This window comes from Neopsephotus bourkii, unplaced genomic scaffold, assembly GCF_033783945.1.
Source record: "Neopsephotus bourkii isolate Nb327-2 ecotype Australia unplaced genomic scaffold, CSIRO-AGI_Nbou_v1 NB_1468, whole genome shotgun sequence".
NCBI lineage: Eukaryota > Metazoa > Chordata > Aves > Psittaciformes > Psittacidae > Neopsephotus > Neopsephotus bourkii.
Genome location: NW_026901945.1, coordinates 213,510 through 237,046, shown reverse-complemented (window position 1 = coordinate 237,046; position 23,537 = coordinate 213,510). Strand labels below are relative to the sequence as shown.

At 60.3% G+C, this 23,537-nt stretch overlaps 3 protein-coding genes across 3 annotated transcripts in view; 2 read left to right on the top strand and 1 right to left on the bottom strand.

Annotated features, from left to right (window-relative positions):
* The window catches only part of TSC22D3 (TSC22 domain family member 3), a 120,547-nt gene that overhangs the window by 63,173 nt on the left and 33,837 nt on the right, over window positions 1-23,537 (top strand). The window lies entirely within an intron of this gene.
* Window positions 2,741-6,235, top strand: LOC133220706 (uncharacterized). The gene is made up of 5 exons (XM_061368998.1): window positions 2,741-3,291; window positions 4,235-4,413; window positions 4,508-4,661; window positions 5,036-5,160; window positions 5,330-6,235. The coding sequence occupies exons 1-5, from the start codon at window positions 2,964-2,966 to the stop codon at window positions 6,233-6,235; spliced, it is 1,692 nt and encodes a 563-aa protein (XP_061224982.1). The 5' UTR covers window positions 2,741-2,963.
* Window positions 15,721-22,631, bottom strand: LOC133220673 (chloride intracellular channel protein 2-like). The gene is made up of 6 exons (XM_061368938.1): window positions 22,330-22,631; window positions 18,380-18,489; window positions 17,866-17,991; window positions 17,414-17,520; window positions 16,900-17,081; window positions 15,721-16,728 (listed from the first exon to the last, which is right to left on the bottom strand). Exons 1-6 carry the CDS (start codon window positions 22,384-22,386, stop codon window positions 16,567-16,569), a joined length of 744 nt encoding a protein of 247 aa, XP_061224922.1. The 5' UTR covers window positions 22,387-22,631; the 3' UTR covers window positions 15,721-16,566.

The window sequence follows — 23,537 nt, the reverse complement described above, 5'->3', positions numbered from 1 at the left end:
GCTGGGAGCCCGCTGCACCGTTAGGACGGCTTGTGCCCCAGCACTGGGGCAGGGGAAGCCATCAGCCTGCTGCCCATGCTTTGGCTCTGGCGTTGCCGAGGCTTCTCCTAGGGGCTTGAAGACAGCAGTTTGCAGTTGCCCATTCCCACTCGCCCATTCCCTTGTTTCCAGCTCTAACTGTTCACAAGGAACAGAAAACATGGAGCATTTTATGCACACCCACCAAGGCAGATGTGGTCATCAGGTTAATGCAGAGAGCGTAACAGAGGAAAAGCAAGAGGCAGCAAGTGAGAGTGAGCCAGTCCCATGGATGTTCAGTCCGGCCAGGGGGGTGCTCCCACCTGGCTGCCTCTGAAGGTGGCCCTAGGCTGCGTGCCTTCACCAGGAGGTGTGTCCCACAGCCAGGGGATGGCATTGGTGGTCTCAGAGCCTTTGCACGTGTCTCTCCCTCTGTCAATGACCAGAGCAGGGAAAACCATCCCTTGGTAGCCGAGAGGTGAGGCAAGGCCCAGGTAAGGAGTGGCCGGGTTTTGAGAGAAGGGCGAGGAAGCAGGATGGGAGGGTACCACAGGAACACCCCGGGGCCATGTTCCCAGTGCCCAGTGGGGACCAGCCTGCACTGTGCTTCACGTGAACTTAGGTCTGCGCTGGGGGCTTCTTGTTGCCTTTAGGGGCAGACTGAACACCAAGGGGCACCAACTGGGTGCAGCAGTGTCCTGCGGCACATGCAGGGTGCTGTGGCAGTGCGTGCCACCTACCCACTGTCCCTGCAGGCCGCTTCCCACCGCAGCCCTTGGGTCACCTGCCCTGCTGCTGCTTCCCCCATCCCAGGGTGTCCCCTGCCACTCTGCCATGGCACTTGATTCACGTTGTGCCTGCAGCCGCTGCTTCAGGAAACAAAACATCTCCTCTGCTCCCAGGTTCCGGCTGCCTGGCGTGTTTGCAGATGGCAGAAGTGCTCCAGCTCGCCAGTCCTCTCCCCTTGGCACCCAGCCTAGCACCCTAGAGCTGGGGAGATGGGCAGCGTGCCGCAGGATGAGCTGTGCGCTGAGACTGCTCCTGTCCCTGGCTGCTTGTACCCTGCTTGGGGGTAGGTTGGGGTCTGGAGCTGCCACAGGGGTCTGGGGTGGCCTTGGCTGCAGGGGGAGAGAAGCATGGGGACAACTCTCAGGCCTACAGAAGGCACGTGCAGGAAGGAGAGGACTGAGTGGTCTTCAAGGTGTAATGGGAAAGAAAACCCCAGGGTCACCAGTTGGGGTGTCAGAGCCTTCCACTGCAGGCAGGACGCTGCGGGGTGTACAGGACGCTGCAGGGTGTGCAGGATGCTGCGGGGTACGCGGGACGCTGCAGGGTGTGCAGGACGCTGCGGGGTGTGCAGGACGCTGGAAGGTGTGCAGGATGCTGCGGGGTGTGCGGGACGCTGCAGGGTGTGTGGGACGCTGCGGGGTGTGCAGGACACTGCGGGGTGCACAGGACGCTGGAAGGTGTGCGGGACACTGCAGGGTGTGCGGGACGCTGCGGGGTGTGCGGGACGCTGCAGGGTGTGCAGGACGCTACGGGGTGCACAGGACACTGCAGGATGTGCGGGACGCTGGAGGGTGTGCGGGACGCTGCAGGGTGTGCAGGCAGGATGCTGCAGGGTGTGCGGGACGCTGGAGGGTGTGCGGGACGCTGGAGGGTGTGCGGGACGCTGGAGGGTGTGCGGGACGCTGCGGGGTGCGCAGGACGCTGCAGGGTGTGCAGGCAGGATGCTGCAGGGTGTGCGGGATGCTGCGGGGTGTGCGGGACGCTGCGGGGTGTGCAGGACGCTAGAAGGTGTGCAGGACGCTGCGGGGTGTGCGGGACGCTGCGGGGTGTGCGGGACGCTGCAGGGTGTGCAGGACGCTAGAAGGTGTGCAGGACGCTGCGGGGTGTGCAGGATGCTGCGGGGTGTGCGGGACGCTGCGGGGTGTGCAGGACGCTGGAGGGTGTGCGGGACGCTGCAGGGTGTGCAGGACGCTGCAGGGTGTGCAGGACGCTGCGGGGTGTGCGGGACGCTGCAGGGTGTGCAGGCAGGATGCTGCAGGGTGTGCGGGACGCTGGTGTGTGTGCAGGCAGGACGCTGGAGGGTGTGCGGGACGCTGCGGGGTGTGCAGGACACTGCGGGGTGCACAGGACACTGCAGGGTGTGCGGGACGCTGGAGGGTGTGCGGGACGCTGCAGGGTGTGCAGGCAGGATGCTGCAGGGTGTGCGGGACGCTGCAGGGTGTGCAGGCAGGATGCTGCGGGGTGTGCAGGATTCACACGTGTGAGAGCTGAGCATCACGCTGGCAGCCGGCACCACCCAGGCCCACGGAGCCGGTGTGTGCCTGTGCAGGACAGAAGCCGGGTGCTGGGGGGGGAAGGCCCCCGGTGCCTGTGTGCGGCGCGGGCAGGCAGTGACCGGCCGAGGAGTGGGAGTGAGCGGCGCTGCCTGAGCCCTGCTCCCCTCCCCAGGAGCTCTGCTGCCGCCGCGGGATGTGAGGCTGGAGGCACAGAACTTCCACGTGCGGCTGCAGTGGGAGCCGGACCCCGGGGCTGCTGCGCTCCAGGCCGCCTTCCAGGTGCAGTGGAGGAGGAGGTAGGTGAGGGGCTCGTCCTAGAGGCAGGGGTCAGCATCTGGCAGTAAACACCCCCCAGTGAGCCCACAGCAGAGCCGGCAGCGAGCTCTGGGCACAGCTAGGGCAGGGTCAGCCCAGGTCCGGTCCTTTGGGCTTTGACCACCTTCAAGGATGAAGCCTCCACAGCCTGCCCAGGGCAACCTGTTCCCTTTCCTGGTCACCCCCCCAGTGAAACCCAAAAGGAGCTGCACTGGGGTTTAGGTTGGTGTGTTTGTTTTTCCCATATGCCTAAACAGAATTCCTGTTTAGCAGAATTCCTGAGCCTGCTGCCTCTTATCCTTTCATTGGGCACCACTGAGAACTTTCCATCTTCTTCACTGCACCATGTTGATAAGCCTGTTCCTAATGCAGCCCAGGATGCTGCTCGCCGGTGTCGGTGCTCTGCCACGCTTCCCCCTCCGATGGGATGGGCAGCCTTCCTTTTTGGCTAACAAGCTGCTGGGAAGGAGACATCCCTGCATTCTCTCCATGGGCAGAACCTCCCAGTGGATCGATGCAGGTGCCTGCTGGGGGAACAGCACCGGCCCCTCCTGGGTGTGTGAGCTGTATTTTGACAAGATCCATGACATCTACTGGGCGCGGGTGAGAGCAGTAGCTGGAGGCGAGCGTTCTGAGTGGGCCTACTCCCGCGAGCTGCAGCTCTACAGAGACAGTAAGGACCAGTAAGGAGCTCCTTCACTCAGCTGGGCTCCTGCTCTTCCCAAGGGACCGATGGGGAAAGAGGGCCTTGGAGAGGGCTGGTGGGACACGGTGGGAAATCAAATGAGGATACTGGTGGGAAAAGTGCCAAGAGCCCTAACCAGGCAAGGGGATGGGAGCAGCACTGCTGGAGAAGGGCTGGGTGAAGGACAAGGGGGCAGAGGACGAGGCACAGTGAGGTGATGACCATGGATGGGAGGCTCCAGGCCACCAAGGCACTGTGAGAGTTTGGGTCTGTGCAGGATGCAGCAAGATGGGGTAGGAAGGAGGATCCCCTCCAGGCTTTGCCTTTTAGAAGCATCCCCTGTTTGTCTCTGCCATGGCTCTGGGAGGTGCTGGGTGTTCCAGCTCTGTCTGCCGTGGCTGTGTGTGAGGTGCTGGCCCATGCCTCTTCTCAGCCACAGGCTGGCTGTCCTGGCCAAAAAAACCTGCCTGTCTTTTGGAGGAAGGAAAACTTGCAGACCTTCCCCCAGGTGTTCTCACAGTGAACAGAATGTGTTAGCAGCTGACATGGGATGTAGGGTGGCTGCTTCTCCATCCCTCCTGCACCCAGCTGCCGTGGAAACAGCTGCACTTTGCTGGGGGAGCTCTTGCTGTACTCCACAGTGAGTCTCCAGCCATCATCTGGTGGCTCAAGATGAGGCACTCAGCAGCAAGAAGCAGCTCAGCCATGGCCTGTGCTGGTGTGACCAGAGACACGCTGAGCATCACAAAGATGTGGTGGTGGCTGTTTCTGGAGCTGGTTTCAGTCACAGCACAAAGTGCCATCAGGCCAGGTCTGAGGAGGTTTCTGTGTGCTGGGAGAGGGATGTCAAACAGAAAACCATCATTTCTAGGGAAACAAGATGCTGCCTTTTGTTTTGGGGGGTTTAAGTTTCCTCTTCCCCTCCCTACAGCCATTGTGGGACCCCCCAGGTTGTCCTGCCTGCTCCAGGGTGACATCCTCAGTGTCAGTATCATCATGCCGCTCACTCCCTATCGAAGGAAAACCGGCTCCCCGAAGCCGGTTGACCGAGTGCTGCTGAAGCTGTGGTATTGGCTGCGCCTGTACGAAGGGGACATGCTGGTCCAGCAGGTACGTACTGGGGATGGGCAAGTGGGGTGCCAAGGGGAGCAGTGCCCAGACCCCACCTCCAGCTGGCTCAGCCCCACACCCCTTCTGCTTGCAGGTGCCCTGTAGACGGAGCGGGAAGGAGGCTCCATGCACGTTCAGAGACCTGAAGCCCAGCACACGGTACTGCGTCCGCACGCTGGCCTCAGACATGTCCCGGGAGCGGAGCCGGGAGGCCGAGCAGTGCGTGGTGACTGCCACGGACACTGGAGGTGGGACCTCTCCCCAGCTCATCTTGGGTCCCGCTTGTGGCATGGGCATGTATGGAGCTGTGGGTCACCCCCACAGCCACTCCAGCTGGGATGGTGGCCCTGTGGGGACCTTTGTATGGGAGATAGGATCATAGAATCAGAATAGTTAAGGTTGGAAAGGACCTTAAAACCATTTAGCTCCAACCCCCCTGCCATGGGCAGGGAAAAGAGTTGTTCTCTTATTGTCCCCCTTGGGCTTGCCCCTCATCTTCTCCAACAGCCTGCCACAGGAGCTTTGTGGAGATGCGAGCATAGGGCAGGCTAGGGGGATGCTTGCTGGGTGGGATGCAGGAAGGGGTCTTTCCACCCCTCAGCCTGTTGTGACCTCCTCACAGGCTTTCACTGGGTCCTCCTTGTTGTCCTGAGTGGCATCTTCCTGCTGCTGACTGTGTCCGGCCTCTACTTCCTCCTGCGGCTTCTCTTCCCCAGTCCCTTGGAGACCCACCTCCCGAAAACACTTGTGAGTGAAGAGCGCTTCCTCCCTCTGCCCCCCGTGTGCTGTGGCTGAGGCAGGGTCCCCTGCACTTCTGGGGGGCTCAGCACCTCCTTCCCTCTGCCTCCTGCACCACCAAAACCGCTGCCCAACCTGTTCTCCCTGGCTTCTGTGCAGGGATTGCTCGTGTCCCCAGGCAGGTGAGAAGCCTCCCATGGCCTCTGGCAGCTGGGGCATAGCCTGGGAGCAGCGGTGTGACAGGAGCTGTGGCCCAGCACAGTCCCTGCAGGCTGAGGCTGACTCTGTTTCCCAGCAGGGTCTCCTGAACAGGGAGCTGAGTGTGACCATTCGGGCTCCCACCCTCGAGCTCCAGCAGGACTCTGTCGCCCCGCTCCTGCTGCCCATTCACCGCTCCCATGGGCCGCCTGCAGCCGAGCAGACACCCGCAGCCCAGCAGCTCCTCACGGAAAGCCTTTCCCAGAACACGGGTGGCTACTGTGCCAACGGGTTTGGGCCGGACTGCTGGGAGGGAAGGGACCCGTCCTGTGCCTTGCGTCCTGCGCTGGAGCAGGTCTTGGGCTGCCAGGTCTCACTGCCGCTGGAGGAGGATGGAAAGCGTAGTGGTGATGATGTGCTGGAGCAGCCAGTGGGACTGGTGGCAGACGGCTACACAGGTGACAGGGAATACCAGACATCCAAGACCTGGCTCTCCCTGCACCTCCAGCTCTATTCTAAATGCCAGTTCCAAGCCCCTGTAGCAGGCAGCTGCCTTCCCCTGCCCACACCAGGCAGGAGCCCCAGCCAGGAGGATGAGCGGGAGAGGCTTGGCCTGGCAGACCGCTGGGTACCGCTCAGCTCCGTGAAGCTGCCGGCCACCGAGGACGAGGAGGAGGAGGAGGATGGGGGGCAGCTCGCCACCCCCCACCAGCCCCTGCGTGTCCGTGGGGCTGCCCCGCAGGCGGGTGACGGCAGCGGGCAGGAGGGTGCCCCGGAGCAGGGGGCCAGCCGCCGCCTGCCGCCCGCCGCTGTCTGTGGCTACGAGCCGCGTCCCCCGGCAACCTGGGAGCCACAGCAGCTCTGTCCTCAGTCACGGCACCCGTAGAGCTCCAGGTGGCTCCAGCAGCTGCCACAGCCTCGATGGTGCGAGCCCAGAGCTGCGGCAGCTCCCGGGCTGCCATGAGCCGGTGCCATCGGGATCTTCAGAGCTGCCCTATGGGGTGTTGGTGCTCCTGAACCAAAGCGTGAGGAATACAGCCCAGAGCTGAAGCTCGAGACTTTCATCCATTTATCCATCTACATGTGTGTATGTGTGTGTCCAGTATATATACTAGTGCAGATTTATGTATTTACATAGAAACCTCTGCTGAAAGAGTAGGTCTTTTATTTTCTTGTCTGAAAATCCTGATGCACCGGAGCTGGCTTTTAAATAACACTAATTTGCTATGGAAAACTGGCTCCTCTCCTTGTTCTTTGTGTGTTAGAGAACCACCATTGCCCTGCCTGAGGAGCATCTGGGAGAGGCACCAAGAGTACTTTGGGGTTTCCCTGGGAGAAACCTGCACCTGCAGCTGGTCTGTATGCGGCTGCTGTGTGGGAAAAAGCTGGATCTCCAGCTATAAACTGCTGGGCTGGTTTCTGATCCCGCCCGCCAGCACTGGGACAGGTTTCTTCTGAGAAGCCCTGTCCTGCAGTTGTCTCAGGGTGAGTTTGGAGCTGTGCCTGTGGCAAGGGAAACCCTCTTCCAAGTGCCAGGCAGCATGGTGCTTATCCCAGCCCAGGAGCCTTTCGTTGTATTCACTCTTCCCTGTCTATCTGAGGAGGGGAGGGATAGAATGGCGCTGGGGGGCAGTGGGTGTCCAGCCAGGTGGGTTGACCCACAGACATGTGAGGAGATGTGGTGCATTAAATAGGTTGGGCTGCATTTTGACAAGAGGAAGGAGGTTGTCCCAGGAGCTGCTGGAAGGAGCATGAGTGCTATCACCACAAGCTCTTTGCTGCCAGCCGAGTTCCTCACAGGCTCAGCTGAAACAAGGCTCTGGGTTTCTCTAGTTTGTTTCACTCTCTCTCTGTAATGGGCTGAAAACGGGGGCTCCAGCTCCAGCACCGATCACTGCTTGTGGCAGGGCAGCTGCTGGATGCCAGGTTCAGGCCGGGGCACAGCCAGTGCTTTTGTAGCATCCTGCCAGGGCCTTCAAGGTAAAAGCAACCAGTTCTGTTCTGAGCTGCAGCGCTTGGATCCCCACGGGTGATTCAGGCGAGTTTCTCACTGGCAGCAGGGACTCACCCTAGCATGGTGGGTGGCTGAAGAAGCTGAGATGTTCCCGTTCTGTATGAAACAGAGATGTGCACGCAGGGTGGAAAAGGCAAACATGACATTTCAAGGTGACATTTCAGCAGCCGAAGTTTCCGAGTGGATGTCAGAGGGGGTTTTTGCTTCATGTCAGAGGTGTGAGCGGCTCTGCTGCGCCACAGCAAGGAGATGTGATGCTCACTGCAGGGGTTGGAGCCGGGCCCAGGGGCAGGTCCCAGGCAAACCAGTGCAGCAGGACTCCTGGCTGGGCCCCCCACGCATCCGGCTCCCGCTCTCCCTCCGGGGGTCGGGGCTGCTCCCGGTGTTGCCTGAGGCCAGCGGCCGCAGAGCGATGCCGAGCGCTGGCTGCGGAGGTTTGTGAGAGCTCTGACTCACCGCGATCAATCGGCTGCTCCCGCCTGCTCTGCGCTCCGCTGCTGCCGGTCCCATATCAAAGTGATGAGACGAATGCAGCTGTGAACAGCTCTGCGTTAGGCACAGTCGGGTTAGGGCTATGCAAGGGGGTATTTCTTATTACTAATTCTCAGACAGCTGCCAGCCTATACAACTATCGGAGAGTGGAAAATTGCTGTGTTGGGGCTAATGGGACTTTTGCAGCTGCCGCAGGGGAAACGGCACCCAACAAACCCAAGGGACTTGGCAGCTCCTGAAGCGATGTGGGGAAATTGAGGTCTACTATTTTGCAGGCTGCCAGGACAAGGAAGAACCCTATTTGCCTTTGAAAGCTATGAGAGGCAGAGAGCGGTGTCTCAGGCCAAGCTCTGAGGCTGGGAGGCTGCAAAACTGCCTCCGCTGCACGTGCTGGTCTGGGAAAGCCCATGCCTGGTTCCTGCATGCGCCTGCATCCATGCGCTCTCTGCTGAAGGAGCTGTGTGTCATCAGCTTGTCACCAGCTGCCCTTGCTCCACAGGAAGAATGTTGGATGGAGGAGGCCGGCAGCCTGCCCCAGCTCTTCCCAGGCAGGTTCCTTGAGATACGGCCGGGCCTTGTGCTCCTCATCCTCCTGATGCATAGGTCAGGGGGTCTTTGGCCTGTGGACAAGGAATGGGCTGGCGGCACAGCTCGGAGCCATCCCAGTCCCCCCATGCTGCTGGGGGCACACTGCTCTGCAGCTCTCTGCCCCCACAGACAGCTCATGCACCAGGTGATGCACAGCACAAGCAGAGCTGCCCTCTGGGCTGCAGGCACATCATCTCTTGTGATGCACGTGTGAATCACAGAATCCCAAGGGTTGGAAGGGACCTCAAGAGATCATCTGGTCCAACCCCCCTGCAAGAGCAGGGTAACCTAGGGTACATCACACAGGAACTTGTCCAGGCGGGCCTTGAATATCTCCAATGTGGGAGACTCCACAACCCCCCTGGGCAACCTGTTCCAGTGCTCTGGCACTCAGTTTGGCAGGGTACCCAGGCTTTCTCCCTGTGTTGCCCCTCTCCAGGCCGTGCCTCTTGCCTGTGTCCTGAGAGCAGAAGCAATGACCCTGTCTCCATGAGTTTTCATTACGTGGCATGAAACTGGCATCCAGGGGATGGAAGCAGCTAGAAAATAGGCTAGGTATGGATTTCTGTTAGGAGAAAGGTCCCAGCTGAGCAGTCCACTCAGTTAGGATGGATGACCACTTCACCTCATCCATCTCCTGGTCTGATCTGTGCTCGACAGGCAGGGGTTTGCAGACAGAAGTAATGATCTCCTGTCAATGCACCTTCAACCACTCCATGAGAAATGAGAGCCGGTGCCTGGGCATGCGGATGCTGCCATGTCCCTGTTCTGTGGTCAGCAGGGCCGTGGTCAGCCTCGTGTTTAACAGACAGGTGCTAAGGTTCCCAAGCGTCCTCTCCAGCGTTCCACAGGAAAGACTCCATGATGTTCCACCCCACACAAGGAGAGGACACAAGAGATGGAGGAACACGAATCTCCTACTGAGACCTCAAAGGGACTTTCCTTATGGCACCTCTGAAGCAGGTACTGCTCAGCCTGGCCAAGTCCCAGCCTTGGTGTGGATAGGAAAGAGCACCAAACAAACTGCTCTGCCAGGTTGGTTTTCAGCTCCTGAGAGCCTAAAATCCTCTTGTGTCTGCCAGATTCCTCCTTACTGGTCTCAGGAAGCATGGCACTTTATGAGCAAGGGTGCAAGCTGCTGTCATAGCAATGGTTTCCTGGCTGAGGCCACCAAAGAGAGCAGTTTCCACCAGCTTTCTCTGAATTAAGCCTTCTAGGCAGAGATTCCATTAGAATCTATTCCAGTTTACTGACAATAAAGTCAGTTGAAAGTGGTGAATAAGATGGGGTCTCAGGTGGGAACTGGAGAAACCTGGACAGGAGAGAGCTGGGCCAGGTCCCTGGTGACATGTGGAGCATGTGGAATCTGCTCTGTACCCACATGTTTAGAGAGGATGTGTTACTCTCTCAGGAAAGCCATTTTCCATGGCCTCGCCCCATGGCCGTTGCTGTGGGACGCCAGCTGCAGGGCCTCCATCCCTGACCCCCTTTGCTCTTGCAGAAATGAAAATGAGTGTTTAAGCCCAAACTACCCAGACTCCACCACCCTCTCTGAGCTGCTCCACAGCTGCTGGCTGCAGAGGGTGAGGCTTGTCTCTTGCTGGGTCTCGTCACTAGGGGCTGGGGCACCCCCTGAGGATGCTCAGGTGGACAAAGCCTTTGCCACTGCCCTTGTGTTGCCATGAGATGTGAAAGGAGCAGGAAACACGGTAACTCATGGGGAGGAAGATCATGCAAAACGGGAGTGGGGATCCGCATGTTTTGTCCAGATATCGGCCCTGTGTTCTCTTCTGATCCTCCTCCAGACCCAACCTGTCCATAGTTGAGCCTTGCATGGCACTTTGTCCCCTCCCTGGCACAGCACAGCCACGGTAAGCAGTGGAGCTTGTGAAAACACAGTCAAGCATTTATCAAACATCCTCCTTCTAGAGTGGCAGAGACCGAAGCGGGGGGAGAGCAGGGCCAGTCATCCCGCGCCGTCAGGATGGAGAGCAAGGACAGTCATTGCCTGTCATTCAGGATGGATGGCCAGCCCAGCAGCAAAGGCAACCCACCTGATGAGAGCGGATCGATCGCAGAGAGGTGGAGGACATAAAAGAGAACCACCTTGACTCCCTCCCTTGCAGGCTCCCAGGAAGCTGTGACCTTTCCTAGGCTTGGAGAAGGAGAGGAGATGCCTCCCCAGAGGGTGGTTGTCACTTTGGCACTACTGCTGGGGGCGTGCTGCACCAGTGCTTACCCTGCCTACCCTGAGAGCGACGGAGCCCAAGGTAAGAGCACCTGAAAGCCGGGTGGGGTTTGTCCCTGTGCTTGCACTCAACACTGGCTCTTATCCAGTGTTTCATGGAGGCTTGGCTTCTGTGGACGTGCACAGCAGTGCAGCTTCCCCTTCCCTAGGGCAGAAAGACCTCCTGACCTGGGGAGGCATTTCGCCAGTGCTCTTAGGAGCAGTGTATGGCCAGCAGGGTTAAACCCATACTAGTGTGACCAGGTTGGACAGAAGACCAGCCTGTACCCAAGGGGTTGCTTTGGCTGTTGTGATGTGCGGACGGCAGAGTTTGGGTGATGTGTCCAGGTACCCTGGGGTGACAGACAGCTTCTCCCTGGGGATCAGCCAGCCTGGGGCATAAAAAGCATCCTTTCGGCCATGTGTTCTTCTGACACCCTGCAGGAGATGAGGGAGCTGAAGATCATGTGCCGAGCAAGCAGAGCACACTGGGTGGACTGGGTGAGCTTTCCTCACGTCACAAGGCTGGTGCTAGCCCACCCAGCAGCCGTGGGACCTGGTACCATGGCACTGCCTGACTGCAGCGTGTGCTGCGGCTTCGCTGCAGCTTGGGCAGAGCTGGAGTCCCAAAGCACAGCGGGACCTGAGCCCCGTGATCCACTTCTGCAAGTGGCCTTGCAGGGGCGCTGCTGCCTGCCCAGGGGCTGCTCTTGGCTGACTCGGGGACTTCCAGCGCTTGCCCACATGCCTGAGGCAAAGGGAATTCAAGGCCAAGCCCTTGGGATTGCTCAGCCTCTGGAGCTTGAGGGAGCTTCCCGCTGGCTGTGCACGGACGGGCACTGGAGGAGGGATGGGTCGAAGAGTAAGATGCTGGAAAGCCCCAACACACCAGCTGGTTTCCAGTTAAATACACTCAGACAGCAAGGGACTTATGCCAGGCTTGTAGCCATGTGCCTAATGCCTGGTTTTGTGGTGACCTGAAATTACGCCTCTCCAGAGCAGAGCAGTGCAGTGCAGTGCAGACAGCCTGCCAGGGGACACACTCACCCAGGGGAGAGCAGTGCAGTGCAGTGCAGTGCAGTGCAGACAGCCTGCCGGGGGACACACTCACCCAGGGGAGAGCAGTGCAGTGCAGTGCAGTGCAGTGCAGACAGCCTGCCAGGGGACACACTCACCCAGGGGAGAGCAGTGCAGTGCAGTGCAGTGCAGTGCAGACAGCCTGCCAGGGGACACACTCACCCAGGGGAGAGCAGTGCAGTGCAGTGCAGTGCAGTGCAGACAGCCTGCCAGGGGACACACTCACCCAGGGGAGAGCAGTGCAGTGCAGTGCAGTGCAGTACAGACAGCCTGCCAGGGGACACACTCACCCAGGGGAGAGCAGTGCAGTGCAGTGCAGTGCAGTGCAGACAGCCTGCCAGGGGACACACTCACCCAGGGGAGAGCAGTGCAGTGCAGTGCAGTGCAGTGCAGACAGCCTGCCAGGGGACACACCCAGGGGAGAGCAGTGCAGTGCAGTGCAGTGCAGTACAGACAGCCTGCCAGGGGACACACTCACCCAGGGGAGAGCAGTGCAGTGCAGTGCAGTGCAGACAGCCTGCCAGGGGACACACTCACCCAGGGGAGAGCAGTGCAGTGCAGTGCAGTGCAGTGCAGACAGCCTGCCAGGGGACACACTCACCCAGGGGAGAGCAGTGCAGTGCAGTGCAGTGCAGTGCAGACAGCCTGCCAGGGGACACACTCACCCAGGGGAGAGCAGTGCAGTGCAGTGCAGTGCAGTGCAGACAGCCTGCCAGGGGACACACTCACCCAGGGGAGAGCAGTGCAGTGCAGTGCAGTGCAGTGCAGACAGCCTGCCAGGGGACACACTCACCCAGGGGAGAGCAGTGCAGTGCAGTGCAGTGCAGTGCAGACAGCCTGCCAGGGGACACACTCACCCAGGGGAGATCAGTGCAGTGCAGTGCAGCCTGCCAGGGGACACACTCACTCAAGGGGAGATTCCTGCTTGTGCCCCCCCAAAGTGCTGCCTGGGACACGGGGATCTGGGCTCAGCCCTCTCCAGCTGAGCGAGGCCACTCAGGGGTGCTTGGAGCTGCCCTCAGAAGGGACTTCAGTGGCAAGGGGGATGCTGGGGGCTGGTGAGGACCCTCTCCACCGCCTGCTGCAGCCATGCTGGAGGCAGTGCCAGGCAGTGGGTGCTGTGTGCCTTGGCCGGTGGCGCTGTCTCCCACATCACCCTCACAGGCGAGGTGACAAAGCTGGGCTTAGACAGGTGGAATTGAAAGCTGGCTGTGATCTGTGACACAAAGTCCAGCTGGAGGCCAGTCACCAGTGGTGCATCCCAAGGGTTGGTAAGAGGAACTGCTGTGTTTAACATCTTCATTCAGATGTTAATGATGGACAATGGGATAGGGTGCACCCTCAGCAGTTGGCACAGAGCTGGGACAAGTGGCTGATAACACCACAGGGTCATGCTGCCATCCCAAGGAGCTTGGATAGGCTGGAGACATGGGCTGAGAGGGACCCTGTGCTGTTCAGCAGGGAGAAATGCTGAGTCTTGTCCCCGGGGAGGAACATCCCCAGGCTCCAGCACAGGCCAGGGCTTTCTGATCAATGCCAAGGTGACAAGACAGCAATGTGCCCTTGAAGGAAAGGCAGCCAGCAGTGTCCCGGGCTGCATTAGGAGGAGCATCACTGCAAGGCGAGGGAAGGGATCCATCACCTCTGCTGAGGTGATGCTCACAGTGCCATAGGCAGCGCTCTGGCTCTTAGCCCAGGCTGGACTCATAGCCAGGTGAGGGGATGTGCCCTAGTCCCTCTCAGAAAACCTGCGTGCAATTCCTGGGACTAGCAGTCGATGCTCAGGCTCTGCATCTCTGCATCCCACTGCGCGGGGAACAAACCCACCTCCAATGAGCCACTTTGTCCCCCTTGAACCCAGCCCTCAAGACAACAGATTTTAGCCTGGCTGACGGCGCAGGTGGCTTCATGGCTGAGAGCAAGCCTGCAGCAGGACTCCGGCCATCCAAGAGCCTGGACCAGGCTCTGCCTGCACCGTGGGAAGCAGTGAGCCACGACCAGAGAGCAGCTCATGGCAACGGTGAGTGGCAGAGCTCACAGGGAGCTGGACCCATGGATGGGGCTGGTGTGGGAGCACCAGGATGGTCTTGGATAGGTGAGGGGTTGAATCCAGGGGGAAGGAGTGCTGAAGGCTGCATGCCCCAGGGGAGATGGAGAGGAGCAGGCAGTGGTGCCATGTCCTTTCTCCCCTGGCCCCTGCCCCCCCCCCCCCCCCCCCCGTACATCCACAGCCCCCTGTGCTCACAGCATTGGTTTTCATTGTTTTCAGGAGAGAAAAGCGCTCTCCAGGAGGATGTCCCTGGACCCTTGGTGAGTGGAGGTGCCCCTATGGCCTGGGGGCAGCCCAGGGGAACACGGCTGCTCAGGGGACTCCCTTGGGCCAGCTCCCCACCAGGTCCCAGCAGACCCCATCACTGCTGGCCACCACTGGGGACTGACGCTGCTTCCCTCACTGGTGCAGCACTGGGGGAACAGGGCTTCAGGGCTGCTGTTGCCACATGGGCACAGCACACGGGTGATGGGGCTGCTGTGCCACAGCAGGGTGAAGACCTTGGTGCACTCCTCTGGAAGATGGTGGCCATGGGCAATCTCCAGAGCCAGGGGTTTGCCCAGACAGACCAGGCCCCTCCACAGCCCAACAAGAGAGGTGAGTGCCCAGCACCAAGCAGGTCCTGGGCCCCAGGCCACCTGCACTGACCTGTGTCGTGGTTTAAGCTGAAACCAGGACAACCTGCAAAGGGGCCGGGGCAAGCAGGGGCCGGGCTTGACGTGGAGATGCTCGTGACTTGGGTAGAGGGTGCCTGTGAACTGAGGCATTCAGCTCCCAGGCTGTGCTCCTAGAACTGACTGCAAAGCCAGTTGAAGAGATGGGAGAAGAGATGGACATCTCCCTTCCTTTAAACTTTCCAGCGGTAGCCAAGTGCTGCCGCATCCCCTTGCACGGGTTTCTTTTCCTTCCCTCCCAGCTTGCTTCTGGAAATACTGTGTCACCAAGTGAGGGGTCCAGGAGCAGCTCTGTCACTCGCATCCTGCCACCGCGATCCCAGCATCTTCCATCCACCCCGACCCTGCTGGACTGATTGCACTGAGCTGGGAAGGGGCTCTGATCCCGTGTTGGGAGAGCGGGGAGGGTCTGCAGCACAGGAGGGGTGCTGTGGGGCAGGGGAAGAGTGCCGTGAGGATGCGGGGTGCAGGACAGTGCTTCTCCCATAGAGCAGCCCTCCAGCACTCCTGGCAAGGCAGAGCTGCCGCTGTGGCCTAGCAGGTATGTGCCAGCTGCCAGCAGGAGCTGAATAAACCCCTCAAGCCAGAGCAGCATCCTGTAGTTCCTCATTCCCTGAATCCCCCCAGCGCCACGTGCAGGGTGAGGGCCCGTGTCCATGCATGTGCCCCCCGAGGGGACATTGTTCCCATGGGACAGGGTTTCCCTGCCCAGCATCCTCCGTGCCTGGTGACTGCGACCCTCGCGCCGACACTACACAAGCGAGGCGTATTAAAATAAAGTTTATTGCTGTTCTTAGATTACAAAACCCAAACAAACCTAATGCCATTAATAACAAAACCAGTCCCCAAACCCAGTGCTATGAGAGGCAGGCTTGCAAGGACACACCTTTTAGTGCAAAGAGGGAAGTGGCAGTGAGGGCCAAGGGGTTCTGCTGTGGCCCCGCAGGACCCCCCGTGCTCACTGTACAGTATTGTTCTGCCCACGGGCTGGCCAGGGGAGGGAGGGGGTCTGGCTGAGCCCACAGACACCGGCAGGAGCCCTTGGGGAGCTGAAGGTACAGGATGGAGAGTGATGGCTGTGCAGTGGCTTTGATTCCTCTATGCATCCATCAGCGGACAGGGGGGCACAGTGCTGAGCCAGGGAGCATCAAACCTGCCCCCATGTCTCCGACAGACACAGCGCTCTGTACAGCAGCTTTTGCCTCTTGGGCTGTCTGCTAGCAGGATGTGGAAACCAGATGGATGCCTCCATCAGCCAGTCAGGCACCTGACGTGCTGGTGAGGACTGAGGTGCACGCGGCTGTATCTCCTGCAGCATCTTGCAAGACAGGGAGAGGTTTCTTAGCTTGCAGGAGCCACATGGGACCTTGCAGCAAGCAGCACATGGCTCTGGGTTCTGGTACACAGGGAAGGGATGCCCTGATCCTCAGCCCTCCATCCTCAGGCCTTTACATGCCTCTGCACCCCCCTTCCCTTCCACAACAGGTCCTGGCACTCTCACACCAAGAGCCACCCACCTGCCTTCATGTCCTAATGGGCAGTAGGATGCATGTTACTACACCTGAGCAGTGAGAACAATGTGTCACTGCAACAAACTACTGGGGATGGAGCCTTTCGGTTCTTCACATGGAGTCTGGATGCTGTGGTGGAAAAACGGGCTTGCCCAAACGCAGGCTGTGGGGTGCTGTGCAGAAGGGTGACTCCAACAGCTCCAGCCCAGGAGGTGTGCTGGGACCCTGGGACACCTCTTCCTGAGCCTATGGCACGGCTGGGACTGCGCAGGGCTGGCAAAGCAGCTGCAGCAGCGGCTGGGGAGGCAGAGCTGGCCGAGCCATGGAGGGGGGATCTCTCAGCTGCTGTTCCGCACAGTGCTGCTGAGGCAGGCGAGCGCTCCCCGTTGCCCATGACACACAGGCACAGGCCACGAGGCCAGTTTCGGGGAGCAGGGATGCGGCTGCAGTGGGACCACGCAGGGATGGGTCCTTGCCCGAGGAGCGGAAGGAGGAGCGGTGTGAAGCAAGGCACTATTCGGAAGGGCAGGGGGCAGCAGTGCTGTGAGCCCCTCCGGTCTGGGGGGGGGGGTGTCCCCTGCGGGTTAGGTCATCTTCCTGGCCACGCTGGCATAGGTGTGCTCGATCTCCTCATCCGCAGGACACGTGTGGCTGAACTCGTCGCAGGCGTAGGCGTTGGTGAGGTACCGCCACACGCCCGTCATGTCTGCCGGGATCTCAAAGTCGCGGTACTTTTTGGCTGCAGTCTGGAGAGGAGAGGGGAGGGGAGGAGAGGAGGAGGCTGAGACTTCACGGGCCTGGGGAGGATTCATCTTTGGGACAAATACAGGAGACCCAGCTCCTGTTTGCATCCCCCCTCCTTGTGACCTCCCCTTGGGGTGCGTGTCCCCGCTGCAGCCCCAGCACTGTGCCGTTACCTTGATGATGTGCAGTTTGGGCAGGAGGTTGCAGTCAGCCAGCGTCAGATGGTCTCCATCCAGAAACCTCCTCTTGGAGACGGTGACATCCTCCACACTGTCCTGGTCGATCTCGTCAGGGAGAGGCGTGTTCAGGTAAACGTCCAGGCGCTGGAACTCCCGCAGCAGGGCCTTCTCAAAGCCTGGGTACACAGGGGGACAGGCACCGTGAGCCAGTGCCCCGGGTGTGCCCACAGAGCCACACCAGTGCTGCACACCACTGCACCCTGGCCAGAGCCTCTGCTCCCAGGAGACCCCACTAGCATCAACCCATACTCCTCTCCCCGGCGCCTGCACATGGGACCATTAACCCCATGGAGCTTGGGGCTGCCTTCACCCTTCCTGCCCACACCTCTGCTCAGCAGGAAAGCTCTGGTGGGGAAGGCAGTGGGATCCTTCACCTCCAGGTTAACCTCACCCAGATGCAGACAAAAGCAGCTCCCCACCCAGCAAGGCAGATCATGGTGTTTCTTACTGATATTCGCTTCCTTGCGTGGGTTCTTGACGTACGCTGAGAACTTGGCAAAGATGTCACTCCCCACATCGAAGGACTCCTTGTACTTGGGGGTGAGGCGCGGATACCTTCAAAGAGACACCTGTGTCAGTACGGGCAAGGATGAAGGTTCCCAGGTGAGTTATGCTCTGTGTGCCAAGGGACCCGAGTCTTTCCTTCCATTGTTTTCCACTCCAGCCCATCCCAGCCCCCTCCCCTCGCAGCCTAACCCACTGTCTTCCCCAGGGGATGCAGCCCGCTGGCACTGCCATCCGTGTCCCTGCGGAGCCAGGTGCCGGGTGGGAGCCAGCCCCGTCCCGCACTGCCCTGGGCACCTCCCAGTGCTCTTCCTTGGTTTCCCAGTCTGCCCAGCACTGCACAATGCTGCAGCGTGCCTGGCGGCCCCAGAGGGAAAAGAGGGAGCTTGAGATTACGTGGGTGGGCCCAGGGTCTGCTCCAGGAACTCCTCAATCTTGATGAAGTCTGTTTTCAGCTCCTTGTTGAACAGCAAGAAGGGTGGGTTGGTGCCCGGTGCTAAGTCCTTCAACTCCTCAGGTTTCCTGGAGCGGGGGAAACGAGTGGGTTCAGTGCCTGTGGCCTTCCCACACTGAATGGGCCGGGTTGAGGTCAGGCTGTGGATGGGGGCAAGCACCGGCAGCATCCCCACTTTCACGCGCAGCTGGGTTTGGGGGGCTGAGCAGTGCTTCCCAGCCTCTTGGTCTGCCCTGTACCCTCATGCTTGTACCCACACCCGGACCACAGGGGTTCCTGTTCCACGCACAGGTTGGCACGTGGCTGAAGCTCTGTGCTGGCCCCCCCAGCAGCACCCCATGGTGGGCGCTGTCACCCCATCCTTCTGGCATGCTGCCTGTGGGATAGGAGGAATGGAGCTGAGCAGGGGTGTCTTGCCCCACTGCTGGCCCAGGACTGGGCTGTGGAGCTGCTCACCTGGTCATGTCCACTGTGGTGACGTTGAACTTGACCCCTTTCAGCCACAGCACCATGAAGAGGCGCTGGCAGAAGGGGCAGTTCCCGATGTTCTCTCCATCCAGACCAGCCTGCAGGGGAAGCAGAGAACTGGGGGTTTAGTGCCAGTGGGATGCCTGGAGGTGGAGAACCTCCGAAGCCAGCCTCAGGAGGAAGGTACATGGAGGACCGGACTGGCACCCCCGCACCCATGCTGTAGGAACCTGGCCCAGCACCGGGGCTTGCTCCGCTGTAGGATCCCTCTGAGCCGTGACCCTGCTGCTGCTGGGAAGATAGGAGAGCATCCTCAGGATGCCTGGGGTCAGACCCTTCCCAGAAACGTGAGATAAAGCCAGCAGGAGGAGGAGGCAGGGGAAGGAGGTGGAGAGTGGCTGCCGGTGGATGGGGAGGAAGGGAGGATCCGCTTGGCCCGGAGGCCAGGCTGGAGAGGGCAGTGAGAAGGGAAATGTGCTCATATTTGCCAGGAAAAGAACAGTTTGTTTTCATGTGCTGCTAGCGCCTGCCTCCAGTTCTGTGTGCCTTTAACAAATCCAGGCGTGATTTCCCCCGGGTTGATAATGGCCAAGAACCACCCAAGCAGCCTCCTGGGCCTCGGGGCGAAAGGGCGAGGGGTGGCAGGGTTGCCCAGTGGTGGCACCTCAAGCAGCATCAGTGGGGAACAGAGCTGTGTGTTAGCTCCTAAAGCTGCGGTCATGTGCAGATAGTCCCTTTCAACCCCTCTGCATGGACACAGCTGCAGCATCTCAGTGCTTGAGGGGCTGTTCTGTGAGCAGGATGGGGTCAAACACCAGTGGGGGAGCAAGGAGCTTGGACAACCTGCCTGTGTCCCAGCAGGGCTCCCTCATCAGCATCTCACCCGCACGATGCCCATTCGGCAATCCTGATGGAAAGCAGCAGCAGGTGGAGCAAAGCCCATTCCCTTGCTACACAGCAGCTGAAAATACCCTTTGTGAAAGGGATCGAGACACCTCGTGAGGAGTTTTGCCAAGATGAATGGGGCATGGCATGTCCCGTCCTCCCTCCCCCCCCAGCCAGTGCATGAAAATGGGCACAGCCGCTGCTGAGAGAGGGAAGTTGGTGACATGGCTCACAGGAAACCCGGCTCCGTTAAGCGCAGGCAGCGGCTCCGCAGCTGCGCATGCAGCAAACCCTGCACGATGCGCGCCCGGCGTCCTGCTGGGGCAGGAGGGGCAGTGCGGCCACGCCAGCTCCTTCACGGGGATGCTGCTCCCACGGCAGCCGGCGGGAGGCACGACCCCAGCTCTGCAACGAGCCTCGAGGCCAGCGGGGAGCTGGAGCGCAGGGGCTGAGCAGGAGGGGGATTGGAGCTGGGAGGATTTGGGGTGCAGGAGTCAAGCAGCAGCGGTGACATCCAGGGGGGGCAGCTGGGGGTGGCTCCAGAGCTTGCACCTCACTGGGACCCCAAAGACACGCTGGCCGGGGATGCTTCATCAGCAAAGGTGTGGAGACCTGCGCCTGGCTCTGCTGGGCTTCACTTCAGTGCCTTGCAGAAACCTGTGGGCTGTGGAGTACTTGGCTGCTCCAGGAGAGAGGCACCAGCCCCAAACTCACCCTACAGGAGATGCTAACCTGATCAAACCAACCCCCCGATGTACTGGCGTCTGGTGTCTGCTTTTCCACCATGCCAACACCTTTAGTCCTTCCAGGGGAATGAAAATACTTCTTAACCAGTGTTTCCTATGCTCAGCTGTCCTGAAATGATGCTCCTGAGAAAGAAAATGGGGACTAAGAAACAGATTCTTGGATATACCCAGAAGTGAAGCTGAATGAACACAGGAGGCTTTTTGTTGGCTATTAAATGCTCCTGGGAAGCTGCCGCTCAGGAGTGTCCTGGGTCAGCTTATAACCAACAGGCTCCTTTGGTTTGGGGAGAGCGCTGGGACCAGGGCAGTGAGGGAGAGGGGCTGGGGGCACTCGCAGCCACACATTGTCCTCCCCAGCAGCTTCCCCCCGCGGTGCCAGCGAAGTCATCACCCTTCGCTTCTGCCTCTGCAGAGCCTCTGCCCCTGCTTCCACCCCCAGGAGCAGGGTGCAGAGCCGGCAGCCTCCGGGCTGACCTTCCCCACTCTTTCCCCCTCTGGATGATGGATAAAGCCAGCCCGGCTGGTGCAGCACCTCCAAGGAGGGGCAGGTTTCCAGCGCCAGCTCTCTGGGGCCTCACGAAGCTGCGTCAAACCCCAAAGTTACTTGGCAGTTCCTGTGGTTTCCCCCTCAGTGAAACAGCATGAAACACAGGGGGAGGAGGGAGCAGTTCTGTGTGCCTGAGGCACTGCAGGGTGCTCAGCACCCACTGGGACCTGCCCACAGTTCCTGCAGCCACCCTAAAGCCCAGGGAGCAGCCATGGGGCAGCTAAACGCCTTGTGGGGCTGAGGGGTAGGGAGAGCCTCACAGCCACAGGATGATGCTCTCATGGGGACCACGGCAGGGCAAAAAATCGCCAGCCCTCTGGGGACCTCCTGCCCCAACCCGAAGGTGATGCAGGACCTGCTTCACCCCCTCCTGTTCTCACCAAGTTAACCACAGCATCTGCCAGAGTGAAAGCCAGGCAGGGGCAGGGTGCAGGTAGGTGGCTGTAGGAGGACCGCCTCCCCCCATGATTTATGGCTGTCTCAGGACAGACCCCGGCCCTGTGAGGTGCAAGGCGTGATGGCATAGGCAGGTGACTTTGGTAAAACTGGGTGCTGAATGGGAGGAGGAGGAGGCACAGCATCACTTTGTCTGCTAGCAGACAAGCCAGAAGGGGGTTTTTGCACTAAATTAAGGCACAGGGGAAGTCCTGAGGATGCTGCTGCTTTGTTTTCAGTTTCCCTTCCCTCAGAAAGCCCCTGGAGCGTGCTGCCGCCATCGCAGTCACCTCGTGTCGTTCTCCACATCTCCCTGGCCACCCCTGGGAACAAGACGGGAATTCAAGACCCCCATTACTTCCACCAAGAAAATACACTTGTCTGGATCTGGCTCAGCTGAGCTCAGTGCCTGGCAAGCATGGCCATGGCCACAGTCCTGGCAAAGGGATGGGGCCATCACTCCCACAGAGGCTCAGGTGATCCTTTCCAACATGTATTGCCAAGTGCTACCCAAGCAGAGCACCACAGTGCCCAGTGCTGCTGGGTGCCCAGCCTCTGCAGTGCTTCCAGTAACCGAGCTGCCCGGGAGAGGAGTGGAGCCCACCAAGACAAGGAAACTGCCCTTGAAACCTCAGTGTGGTGGCACAGGGGGGCTTCGCTCCCCTTGGCCACTGCCACTTAACAGTATATCCTGCAGCCCCGCTGGCATCGCTGGTGATGCATGTGGGTACCAGCACCAGTGCTGGCTCCTCTTTTCCTGCACACCACTGTGGGTATTTCGAACTCGAGTGTTAAAATGTTCCTGGGGAGGTGTTCAGAAAGTTGCTGGACAGGGAATATCCCTATTTCCAGCGAGTAACCCCCGGACCTGCTCTGTGAGGCCGTCCCATCCCTCCCACCGTGGCACCTGCTGGCTCCCAGGGCCGGGTGCTCCATTTCACAACCCTGGCCTGCGGAAGCCGAGGCGGCTGCTCAGCCCTCCCACTCGCTGCTCCCTGGTGGGGGTTCCTCTTATCTGGGTATGAGAGGTGCATGTGTGCCCGCTCCCCCCTCACACCAGCTGCCAGCAGTGCTGCTCCCAGGGTAAGAGACAGGGGCATCCTGCAGGATGCTGGTGTGACACCCGCTGGTGCCTGCACTGGTGCCCTCCCTGGGGCACCTGCTCAGCTGCCTTCGTGGCCAGTGATCCCAAACTTGCTTCCCGTCTCCAGCCTCCTGAGACGTGAGGATGCTCCCAGGCTCCCAGCACCCGCACCCAGCTGGAGCCTGCTGAGGATGAGCTTGCAGGGAACTGCCGAAGAGCAACCGCCCCCGCCCGGACCCACCTTCACGAACAGCTCGATCTCAGGCTCTTCGGTGGCGCTGTGCTGCCGACTCTCCATCCCAGCGGCGCGGGGAGGGATCGCTCACTGCTGCGCTGAGTGGGTCCGTCCTCTGTGGAGCACCAGCACAAAGGGCTTTCAGAGGGTTGAGGGCTTGAGCACCTTGGCTGCGCTCACACCCGCTCGCGGAGGGCCAGGGCTTGCCCTTTCCTTCCTTTTGAAGCGGGGAGGAGCAATGGGGTGTGCGCCTGCCGGGACCTGCCGCCGGGGAGGGGGAAGCTGTGAGGCCTCCCAGCTGTGACTCAGCACGGGTCTATCTGGATGCTTTCACGGGTCCCCTTCCAGTCTATCGCACCCGCCCAGGCGCTGCTCCTGTGTCTCGGAGCCCTGGGCTGGCAGCCCCAGCACCGCTGCCATTGCCTCGCTGCCAGCTGGGAATGGGGGTTCTACAGGGGAAGCATCCCTCCCGTCACTCCTCATGCTCTGCTCTTGCCCCTTTGCCATTCTCCCACCCTGGCGCCCAGACCCCAGAGCCCAGTTCTTGCCACTTCTCTCTCTGGGGTGAACCAAGCTGTCACCTTCCCACTGCCTCCCGAGGAGCAAGAGCACAGCTCCCCAGCACCGCCATGGGGGGCTCCTCCGAGCACCCCTGGTTGGAAGGAGCCAGGCACAGGCCTCAGCTGTGCTGCGGAGCAGAGCAGCCCAGCAGGGCGCAGCGGGAGCCCCAGAGCGCTGCTGGCCCCAGCCCAGCCGGGGCGGTGCGTGGCGGGGCGATGGGAGGTATCTAGGGCTGAGCCCCGCCAGGGCCCCCCCTGTTCCTGGAATCGGGGCTGTGTCACAGGAAGGAGGACCACTTGCTTTCCTCCCCGGGATGGGAGGGCAGTGTTCCGTGTCAGATCATCCTGGCGGCGGGCCCGCGGGAGGCGGCTTCCCAGCACCCACGGGCTTAACTCCTCTCTTGGGCAAGTCCCATCTCACTCCCTGGGACCCTGTGACTGGTACCGAGCTTTACACAAATGGAGATTCCAGTTCAGCCCCTCCCCCGCCCCCCCCTGTTGGGTAAGCTCAGGCTTTCCTAAAACTCAACAAGCCCCGATAAGAAAGAGTCCACCCGAAGCAATCGTGCTGGGGGAGGATTGTGCAGGCTCCCAAGGGAGATGTTTCTCCTTGGTCCTGCTGTGCAGCCCAGAGCGGTGCTTACACCATGGGCT

Coding starts and splice junctions, on each gene's coding strand:
- LOC133220706 (XM_061368998.1), top strand. CDS start 2,964: ATGTTGATAAGCCTGTTCCTAATGCAGCCCAGGATGCTGCTCGCCGGT. Junction 3,292..4,234: donor GCTGCAGCTCTACAGAGACA/GTAAGGACCAGT, acceptor CCCTCCCTACAG/CCATTGTGGGACCCCCCAGG. Junction 5,161..5,329: donor CCCACCTCCCGAAAACACTT/GTGAGTGAAGAG, acceptor TCGTGTCCCCAG/GCAGGTGAGAAGCCTCCCAT.
- LOC133220673 (XM_061368938.1), bottom strand. CDS start 22,386: ATGGAGAGTCGGCAGCACAGCGCCACCGAAGAGCCTGAGATCGAGCTG. Junction 17,082..17,413: donor ACGCAAGGAAGCGAATATCA/GTAAGAAACACC, acceptor CTGTGTACCCAG/GCTTTGAGAAGGCCCTGCTG. Junction 16,729..16,899: donor CCAAACTGCACATCATCAAG/GTAACGGCACAG, acceptor TCTCCTCTCCAG/ACTGCAGCCAAAAAGTACCG.